The 10467-nt window shown below is 40.2% G+C and overlaps 1 protein-coding gene and 1 non-coding gene across 2 annotated transcripts; one reads left to right on the forward strand and one right to left on the reverse strand.

Moving 5' to 3' along the window:
* Positions 1-5272: 5272 nt before the first annotated feature.
* On the reverse strand, positions 5273-6611 carry hoatz (HOATZ cilia and flagella associated protein). Its single transcript, XM_019889744.1, has one exon. The coding sequence runs from the start codon at positions 6176-6178 to the stop codon at positions 5729-5731; it is 450 nt and encodes a 149-aa protein (XP_019745303.1). The 5' UTR covers positions 6179-6611; the 3' UTR covers positions 5273-5728.
* A 435-nt stretch (positions 6612-7046) lies between these two features.
* Positions 7047-7119, forward strand: trnar-ccg (transfer RNA arginine (anticodon CCG)). Its single transcript has one exon. It is a non-coding gene; the product is annotated as a tRNA-Arg (tRNA).
* The last annotated feature ends 3348 nt before the right edge of the window (positions 7120-10467 follow it).

A 10467-nucleotide genomic window follows, 5' to 3' on the forward strand; every position in this document is an offset into this window, starting at 1 on the left:
GTGTGGAGTTTGCATGTTCTCCCCGTGCCTGCGTGGGTTTTCTCCGGGTATTCCAAAACATGCATGGCAGGTGAATGGAATACTCTAAATTGCCCCTCTGTGTGAGTGTGAACGTGGATGGTTGTTCGTCTCTGTGTGCCCTGTGATTGGCTGCCAAACCAGTTCAGAGTGTATCCCACCGAATGCCCGAAGACAGCTGGGATAGGCTCCAGCACGCTCATTACCCTCGTGAGGTTAAGTGGATTAGAAAATGGATGGATGGATGGATGGATGGATGGATGGGTGGATGCAATAAATAAAACAACAGCAATGAGTTTGCCAAAAACATTTTAATCTCTCACATCGAGTAACATTAGCTAAAATTAGCCATAGTCACACTACGCTTGCAGTTACCAATTTCTACATTTCCACCATTTAGAAAAAAGTAAACAGTACGTTTTTCGCTTTGTAACCACAAATAGTATGCTAATACAATAACCATCATTTAGGCAACTAGCTAACATTAGCTATGATGACTAGTGATACATGATATCTTTTAGGTGCCTCTCTGTTTATTTATTATGGTAAAACATTTGACAAACAATAAACTACAGACTTCTTGTAACCACAACCAGTGGCTAATGTCAGCCATCTTTGAAACAAATGTCGCAATTAGCCACAGATATCCCACTTGAACTTGTTATAAATCATGAGTTTTACACATCTCACTGTTTTGTTTCATTTACAAAAATAATATATATATGTGTAAATATGGATGACTTCTTGTTTTGTAAGCACAACATGGTGGCTAACAGGACAGCTATTCATGATTAGCGTGTGACAAGCGCATATCTCGCTAGCCGATATTCCATGTTGAAGATAAGCTTCAAATGTTTTTGTTCTAATAGAAACACTATTTTTTTATGTGGGTTTGGTTTCCTTTTGCACAATAGGAGTGAGCAAGTGGTAGCTTGAAAGGAAGCGGAATTTTACGGTGTTCTTACATGTAGCATTTTGAATCAACTTTATTTAAATGCCATTTGAAGACAAATGTTTTTGGTGTGTGAACATAATGGCTTGGGATAATGTTTCAATAACCAGCAATATTACAAGATATATTTATATTACATGATATTATATTATCTTAGTTTTTTAATTTACTCTTCTGATTCATTTACAGTAAATTCATTCAGGAAATGTCATTACGGAACGTTTTGATTGAATTGTAAATATATTTCAAAGATGCATTTGCATGTTGAATACATTGTGCATTTAAATGAAGTGATTGCCAAGAAAGAATTCATCAACACTCCATAATCCATAAATGATATTTCACCGATCGTTCTGCATTTTTTGTTTGCCCACTTTTAAGGAAACATTTTGGGATTTATACAAATAATGCACATTATGTAAAAGATTTATTTCAAGATAAACAGCCTGTCCGGCCAACGCGCGAATCGTCTGTGGCATCCTTGGGGGATGTCCCCATCCATGAACTTTGGCATGAATGGACACCCTAAATGATTTACAAGTGTGGCTGAGATGTACAGATAACAGAAATCCAAGATGGGATCCTTCAGAAAAAAAAACCTGAAACCTTTTACGACTTTGGAATCAGTCTGTGGGCACAAAATTGACGCAGACACCATAAGCAGTCAGCGGAAAGTACCACTAATACGATGATTCGAGTGCCCCTCAGATCTGTAAAATCCACCGAAAACAACGGCAGCACAAAGGAATGCAAATGTGCAGCACCAACCACAAAAGTGAGCAGCGTGTGCGCACGCTTTCGTGTGTTGCGTAAAAATGGCAGATTATAAACAACCGGGATTAAATTGGCTCTGAGATTTCGGGAGGATTTAATAATCCCGGGACAATTTTGAAAGCCTCCATGTCCCTCTTTTTATTATTATTTCATGACATCTCATCAATTCTCTACAAAAATTGTAAACAGATTTTGTTAAAACTAATTCACACAAACCCAGGTTTGGAACGCTAACCCAGGTAATTTGACCCCGTAATCTGGTTTTGAAACCCATGAATTGAAACCCTAATTTGAGACCCCATATCTGCTTTAAAATTCAAACCATATCTTCAAACCATTGTTTGACATCGCAAATCTTGTGTGAATACCTAACTCTGACTTAAAAAGCCACATTTTAAACCCTAACTCTCTGTGGAAAGTCATCTGTAGTTGATAATACGTGACTCGACAGCCAGAGTGATTTTTTGTTAAATTAAAATTCATAGGCATTCTGTCAATCTTTTGTGTGTGTGTGTGTGTGTGTGTGTGCGCGTGTGTGAAGTTCTGGAGTCATTCAGCTCACTTCTCATCTCCAGCAAACTTTTGAGTGTACTCAACTTTTTCGGCTTTTATTTTTTGGGGGGGGTTCTGCTTCCTGCGGGGCCTCTCAGCGGCGTCCCAACGCTCCAGTCGCGATGATGCAAGAGGCGGCAAGCGCTTTACGACTCCAATAACAAGTGCAACAAATGGAAGAATGAACAGAAGCTGAGCCCCCGACACCAGTTTCACCGGCCGCGCAAAATTGGGTTGACATGTCTATTATTAAAGTCACTCACGCGCCCTTGAATATTAAAAAAAAAAAAAAAAAAAAAACGCAAGGAAACTTGACTGAAAGTGAACAGGAATTCAGGCATTTTGGGAAAATTCCTTCAGTCGCTCACCTGAAAAAATAGGAACAATTTCTCCAATTAACACATAATTGTGTGGAGATATTGATCGTAACAAGACACGCAAAAACAAAAAAAAAAGTCTCAAGGACTGTTGACCAAAATTGAACAGGAAGTCATCCTTTTTGAAATAATTTTAGGGAAATCCTCTCACCTGGAGGGTTAGAAAAAAAATTGAGTTTTGCGTGAAAAAAGGAAAAAAGTGAAGGAATCCCGGGAAAAAAAAAGAGAAAAAGAAACCCAAAATATTAGTTGAGGACGCCCTAAAAGTCTCAAGGACCCACGGCCAAAATTGAACAGGAAGTAGGCCATGTTGGTTTGAAGCGGACATTCTTGTGCTAATTTTCCAAAGTGGATTATAAGAGAAACAAAATGGTGGCGAGGCTGGCAAAGGTCACTTGAAAGTCGTCAGTGTGCGCCATGCCACTTGTTCTTGGAAAGAGACTTTTTACAAGACCACCACTCCCAGGGTGCCATAAAATCAGGCAGCGTATTGCTTTTACTGCAGCCGCTTGTGTATTTGCGCTCTTGTTTCACACTGGTTTGTGGAGACACTTTAGTGGTGTGACACTCAAGACCAATCCATTCACCCAAGAGTGTAGTAAGCAGTTACACCAGCTTGCCTTCAAACATTAAATTAAAACTAACCCTGTCTTAACTGCAACCCTCGAGATCCTATTACAGGCTTTAAACTTTAATTTCAACCCTAACCCCGTCTCAAAAGCAGCTCTTGAGAGTTGGGAAAATTCAGAGTGTCCCACTAAACCTATCTGAATATTCAGACGCCTCCAAAATCTTGAGTTTGGGACACGCTCAACTGTGTGATTATTACTGCCATGTTGCATCATCTTAAGCTACTCTCTTCATTTATTTGTATTAATTACCCTCAAACGAGCATTGCGGCATCAATTAATGAATGATCAATACATGCACAAATCAGCTCAAGTCAATTTAATACGATGAATAGAAGAGGATCGTATTTACATTACAGGAAGGATATTTTTCAGCATTTCATATCTTTTTTCCAAAGGGAAGGCAGAAGATGTTATGAAGATTATTAAATATGGATATTCTGGTCAGTGGTGCTGATGCTGCTTTGTGAAGAACTACTGCCCTCTTATGGTCAAGTTACGACATTACAAAAGCTTTTGTGGCTCCGTCCATCCGCTCTCGGAACCAAACGTGTCCAATACGTTTAACACAATTGCTGTATTTTGAATTGGTCAAAGTATCGTTCATACTTAAAGCAGTAGTATCAAACTGACATTTAAAACCTCAACCCGAAACCCAAAATCGAAAACGTGAAATATCCATGGCCGGAAAAGTGTAAGGTGTTCAACTTACCACCAAGTTGCCTCGACTCAACCTTTGTTGATTACCACGACCCCCATGGCTGACCATTGACACAGATAAAGGAATAAACATATTGATATATTGAAAGCACATACGTAATTTTATTAATATTGTGACAGTACGTTTAAAAATGGCTTGGGCAATTATGCTATTGGGCAATTGTTATATAAAATCTGAGGTGGCAAAAGTACTCACTCGTCTGTACCTAAGTATCAAGTACACCCAGCCACTTGTGTTTAAAAAAATAAATAAGAAAGAAAACTTGTAGAAAGAGTCACTCAATTTACAAAAGCAAAAATGAAAATAACAGCACTAGAAATACGAAATTCGAATTACGCATTGTTAACAAGCCGAACTTTAGCCATAGCTGCTACATCGTTAGCATGACTCATTTGCAATTGCGTGTTACGTTCACCCAAAATGCTGTCAGTTTGATGTTTTTCGGGAGAAGAATGTATAGTCAGTTAAAAATCAAGTTGAGATGATAAACATACCTGTTGAGTAGAAATGTTGCCAATTCCACATTGCATCGGAATCATCTCACCTGGCCCATTCACTCTGCTTCTTTTTGCTAATCTTATACCCAATTATTATCAAACAAGAGATGGGATTTTATTTTTTCCACAAATGTGTGTATTCTAAAATAGTTTCAGCAAAGCTCCTGAAATTCAAGCCAACGGGTCAGCAGCACGAGGCAAATTATCGGTGCAATGTAACAAAAAGTGTTTGTTTTTTTTAATTGGGGGTGGGGGACCCACAAACACCCCCCTTTGAGTTCGGTAATGAAGTATTTTTACTTGGTTACTTCCCAGCGCTGTATAAGCAAACTGTATAAGCCAACTGGATGTTGTACATGTCTCGTGAGCATGGTGGAGGAATTTGGGGCATATTTGGACCTCCTACCCTCCCAAGTGTGTGCCTCGTCATCCGCAGAATCAGCCTGAACTTGGAAAATGGCTCAAATACTTTGTTTTGGAACTTTCTCCTGGCCAACTTTGGGTGAAAGATAACTCAGGGCTGGAAATATTTAAGCAGTCGGGAAGCTCGGTGAGCTCGAGTCAACAGTCAAGTCAGTCGCGTCTTATCCTATTATGGCAACAAGTTCAAAATCATGACGGCTCATGCAAGGAACAGAAGCATTCTTTGTAACCTACTATCAACTATGATGTAACCCAGAAGTTTGTAAAACTAATCAGAACAAACAAGTCACATTGACTGTAAATTGTGAGGCATTCAAGTACTGTAGTCCTATTAAGTCATGAATTTTTATTGATGTCAAAAATCAAGTATAAAGGTTCATTTTCATATTCAGTGGTAGCAGACAATCAAAAGGTTGTGCGTAGGGTTTGTATTATTCCTTTAAAACTTCAATCATATTCACTAAAGACTTGTTAGAGTAATAATGAGCTAATTTTTAGTTTCCTTTAAAGACTTGAAAGTGTTTAATAGTGCGTTCAGGTCTTCCAGTACGTATTTTTCCCTAGCCTATACTGTTGACTCGTGCGATGCGGTGCGTTCAGGGCCTCCAAGTATGTCATATGGTGCTTCGGCCTATTCCAAAAACATAGTTTTGGTGGTGCGTTCAGGAAATCATTGTACTGTATTCTTGTTGACTTTAGTGTGGTATGGTGCGTCCTGGCATCAAGGTTATTAATTAAAGTAGAAAGCGTCGTACGTTGCGTTCAGGGCGTCTGACCTGCGCGGTTCAGTCCAGCTGACTAACCATCTCCTTTTCCATCTCCAGCTCGTTCGTGTTGTCTTTCGGCGCCTTGTCTCGAGGGGTTTTGGGTTTGAAGGCCGCAGAGAGCAGTTCCTTCTGGATCCTCTGCTCCCTCTGGCGCCGAAGCAGGGCCAGCGTCTCTTTTCTCTGGGCGGCCATGGCCAGGTAGCGCTTCCTCTCCTCCTCCCGCTGCTGCGCGGCGTTCAGGTTGGGCGGCTCGATGCGGCGCGGTTCCGAGTGGCCGCTACGCTCTGGCCGAGACACGGGCAACCTTTGCGGGATGTCCGCCGACACCAGTCGGGACTCGAACGGCGTGGGCATGCACAAGGAGTTCCACAGCTGCCGGGCGTGGGACACGTCCTCCGGAGAGGAGCCGCTGAACACGGTCAGGGCATCGTTGGAAACGTCGTAGCTGTGCTCCGGTGGGGCCGACATGGCAGTTGTAACTTGATGGGAACTTCGCCGCCCAGGGCATCGTTTGGAATGGTCGTCATAGCAGCGATAAAGAACGCGGAAGAAGACGAGCCCGCCTTTTTTGACGTCGCAAAGTAGTTCACAAATTGAGACGGAAGTCAATCAAATGCGCCCAATAGCCCGTACATGTGGCGTAGCTTGCTAGGAAGAAACACATGTTGCATTTGGAAAAGTAAAAACAGTAAAAAGGGACGAAGTAGTGTCAAATGGTCGACATAGGAACGACACACACCGCGGAATAGGACGAAGTCGCCTCTCGTCCCTATCAGGATCACTTCCGGGTTCACCTGTTCTGGCGGAATTCTATCAAATAATATTTTTCTTCAAAAGCACATTAAAAACACCAACAAGATCAAGTGAATCATGCCAATAACACCGAAACAGGTTTTTAATTAAGTAGGTGAGGGACACCCTGAACTAGTTGCCAACTAATCGCAGACCAACATGATGTATTTCATAATATTGGTAACTTAAAATGTATTCACTTTTTGATGATTGTATTTGGTGATCAAATAAAATTGCCAAATAGATGTATCGTAAATCCATCCATCCATCTTCTAATCCATTTATCCTCACAAGGGTCACGGGCGTGTTGGAGCCTATCTAAGCTGTCATTGGGAAATAGGCGGGGTACACCCTGAACTGGTTGCCTCCCAATCGCGGGGCACACATAGACGAACAACCATACCATATTATCAGTTAATGGATGTTTAAGAATGCAATACCATCACGCTGAAACCATTTTTTTAAAAACTTTTGAACGACCAAGATTTTACCTGGGAGAATAAAGAAATGTCTTTCCTGGAATTTTAGAGAGCAATGATATGTGGACCCAGTGGCCTAATGGATAAGGCATCAGCCTCCGGAGCTGGGGATTGTGGGTTCAAGTCCCACCTGGGTTAGTTGATTGAACCTGGCCCTTGAGGGCTGCGATCCTACCTGTTTTTGATCTACACCCACATGAATATTGAGGGTTGTTATCAGGCTGCTTCACAGCTGGCTGATCATTTAAATCATCTGTGTTGGAGGAGGGCGACACAGAGACCCTCACTTTGGACTTCCAAAAGGGCACAAGAAGAACACGCAAACTCGACACAGGAAGGCCGGAGCCGGAATCGAACCCTGCACCTCTGCACTGTGAAGTGGACGTTTCAACAAGTCAACCATATATTTCATCTATAAAATAACTGCAAAATATTTTTTTAAATGTATTTTTGAACGATTTCATGAAAATAATGTATTATGCCTACAGTATACATTTTAACTCTTATTTTTGATCTTATGTATAATTGACATAGCCCAGCCCGTCGGTCCGTTTTAATTGACCCCGATTTTTTTTATGTATTTTTGAATGATTTCATGAAAATGTATTCTGCCTACAGTATACATTTTAACTCTTATTTTTGATCTTATGTATAATTGACATAGCCCAGCCCGTCGGTCCGTTTTAATTGACCCCCAGCTACCCCCCAGTATCCATGTCTCTTAGCAGACACGATATGAATCTTAATTATGAAAATAATAATAGCAATTATTAATAGTGAAAATCAAAAATGGCTCTTGAGCACTATTGTTTGCCTACTTCCTGTCTTTTCCTGAATGCTGAATGGAATTTTTGTGTTGCTGCCAAATTTGGACTAAGTAGCCCAGTCTGGTGGTCCCGTTCCAGGCCCAGGTGTCATGCTCAAACTGGTGGGGTGGGGGTGGGGGGAGGGGGTCAAGGAGGGGGAGGAGTAAGTTCCTCACCATCTTCTCCATCGTCCTCATCCTCCTCATCAGTGGCATCCACCAACTGTGAGCACTCTGTCTCGTTTGGCGTCGAGCCTTCATCCTGCATCCTGCGCCGAGGAGGCCACCTGACCTGAGTACAGTGAGTTGCATTTTACTCTTCACCTTTCTCCAAACGTCACTTCACAATTGACTGACTTCCGATGATTTTAAGCTAAATAGTCACATTAGAAATGGAAATCCTTTACACGTTTAACTCCTGATTGTGAAAACTCTTTTTTTTAGGAGAAAATTGAGAAAATATATATATATTTTTTTTTTTAATCCAAGAGGAATACCATAAAAGTGTCCACGTAAGGCGCTGTTGGCCACCACATGGTGCCTTTAAGTGTGGTATCAGCATTTTGGTGTAAACGGCAAGCTTGGCTGGACACAGAGGCTGCCGCGCCTTATAAGGTAGCGTAGCGGGCACAAGGTGCCCATCGGCCCTCGCCGGGTTAGCGGGAGACAAAAAGGTCCGGCCAAACATGGGCATCCCAGCAGGGCATGTCTGCATTATCCTCGTCGTGATTTTTCTGGCTTTTTGGCGACTCTGCAACGGGAGGTCAAGGCGTAGAGTGCCTCATTGTGGCTTCCACGGAGGAAGGTAGTAAGTAGTGTGCTGTGGAAATGCAACAATGCTTACAGTCAAAATAGAAGTGAACGCAAGGTTTAGGGACATTTTGAAGGTTCACTCAAATGAATCGGAAAGCGTTTTCATGGTTTTAATGTGCTGTTCCATCAGCAAGACAGACATTTCAAAATAGGACTTCATTCTTGGAGATTTATGCTTTTTTTCTGCGAAAAAAGTTTTTCATTCTATTCTCTCAGGATTATTCATTTGTCTCACTTGAAAAATGCTCCTTTTTTTCTTGCAAAGATGCAATCCTTTGTCTTAAAAAAAGCACATTTTTTCCCCATAAGGTTTTTGGTCTCTAAAAATGCTTTTTTTTTTTTTAAACATTTTTAAAATCAGCATTTGTGATAACTACTTTTTTTTATTTTAAAAAATAGGTTCTTGAAAATGTTCGTTTCCTCCAGGAAAAATATTCTAGAAACATTTCTTTTTTTTCTTTTGTAAAGATGTACTGTTTTCCAATGGAAACAGAGTGACTTTATTCTGAAAAGATTGCTTTTTTTCTTTGAAAGTCTACTTTTTCTAGAAAATGTATAATTTGTCAAAAATCTGACTTTTGTTTAAAAAAAAAAAGCAATTTTATCAAAAAAATTCTCTCATGCTTTTTCAGCCTAAAAACATTTTTTAAAATAAAAATAAACATAGTCTTGGAAAATCACAACTTTTTGTTTCTTGAAAAATGCTGTTTCTCTTAAAAAAAAGCTTTTCTTTTATAAAATGTCATAAGATTTTGTCTCCCAAGATTCTCATAAGACTTTTTCTCCCCACAAAATATAAACTTTTCACTTGAAAAATCAAAAATATTTGATCTAACAATTTTACCTGAACAATATGATTTCATTTTCATGACTACTATACTTATTTCTTTTGAAGAATATGACTGTTTTTCACCCTCCCTCACCCCTCCAAAAAAGTTTTCTCATGTTGGGTCAGATTCTTGTGTTGGTGTCCCCAGGCCAGACGCGAATCGGACTCCATTCCAAGCGGCAGAATCCAATCCAGCCAGCAGCGGCCACTTTAACGCCCGGCGTGTGGCACGCGTTGTGGATATGGCGGACCCGGCGGCGGACGACAGCAAGTTCCTGTTCCTGCAGAATGACTTTCGCAACAGCGGTGTGGCGCAAGCTGACTGGGCGGCCAAGAAGATGGTGTGGGTGCCGTCCGAGAAGGAAGGCTTTGAGGCCGCCAGCGTCAAGGAGGAGAAGGGCGATGAGGTCGGAACAAGGGTTTTTTTCTTAATTTTACGACCAACTGACATTCATGACACTCATACTTTCAACTGACACAGTCAATGTAGCAAGCAAAATTAAGGCCACAATCTATTTTACTCTGAGAATTAAGTGATCATCTCACGAGGATGTTTTCTCATGGAAAAAAAAATCAGAATCCAGTGATATCATCGCATTTTTTACTCCCAAAAAAAATCAAGCAATATTCCTCACCGCATATTAATATTATTATTGACACACATTTTTTTCTCTTGAAAAATGCAACGATCAAAAAAATAAGTTATTTTCTTTTTTTGAAAAGTAGAACTGTTTTGCTGCACTGTTTTTCTGTTGAAAAAAAACGAGACTTAATGTTGGTTAGATTGCTATTCTAATTCTAAAAAATAGGATTAAAAAAAATACACCTTTTGGCGGTAAATATAAGAATAACTGTTGTTTCTTTTCCTCTCAAAGAATCTAAAGTCTTTCCTTTTCAGAAATTACATGTTTTCTGTCCTTTTAGGATGATTATTTTTTTCCTTTGCTTTCCGACATTATTCTGGTAATTAATTAAAATAAGTTAATTCTCAGAAAATTACTGCTGTTTTTTTTGTAAAAAAAAAAAAAAAAAAAAAAGT

The sequence above is a fragment of the Hippocampus comes genome, unplaced genomic scaffold (assembly GCF_001891065.2).
Source record: "Hippocampus comes isolate QL1 unplaced genomic scaffold, H_comes_QL1_v1.1 scaffold326, whole genome shotgun sequence".
In the NCBI taxonomy this organism is placed as follows: Eukaryota; Metazoa; Chordata; class Actinopteri; order Syngnathiformes; family Syngnathidae; genus Hippocampus; species Hippocampus comes.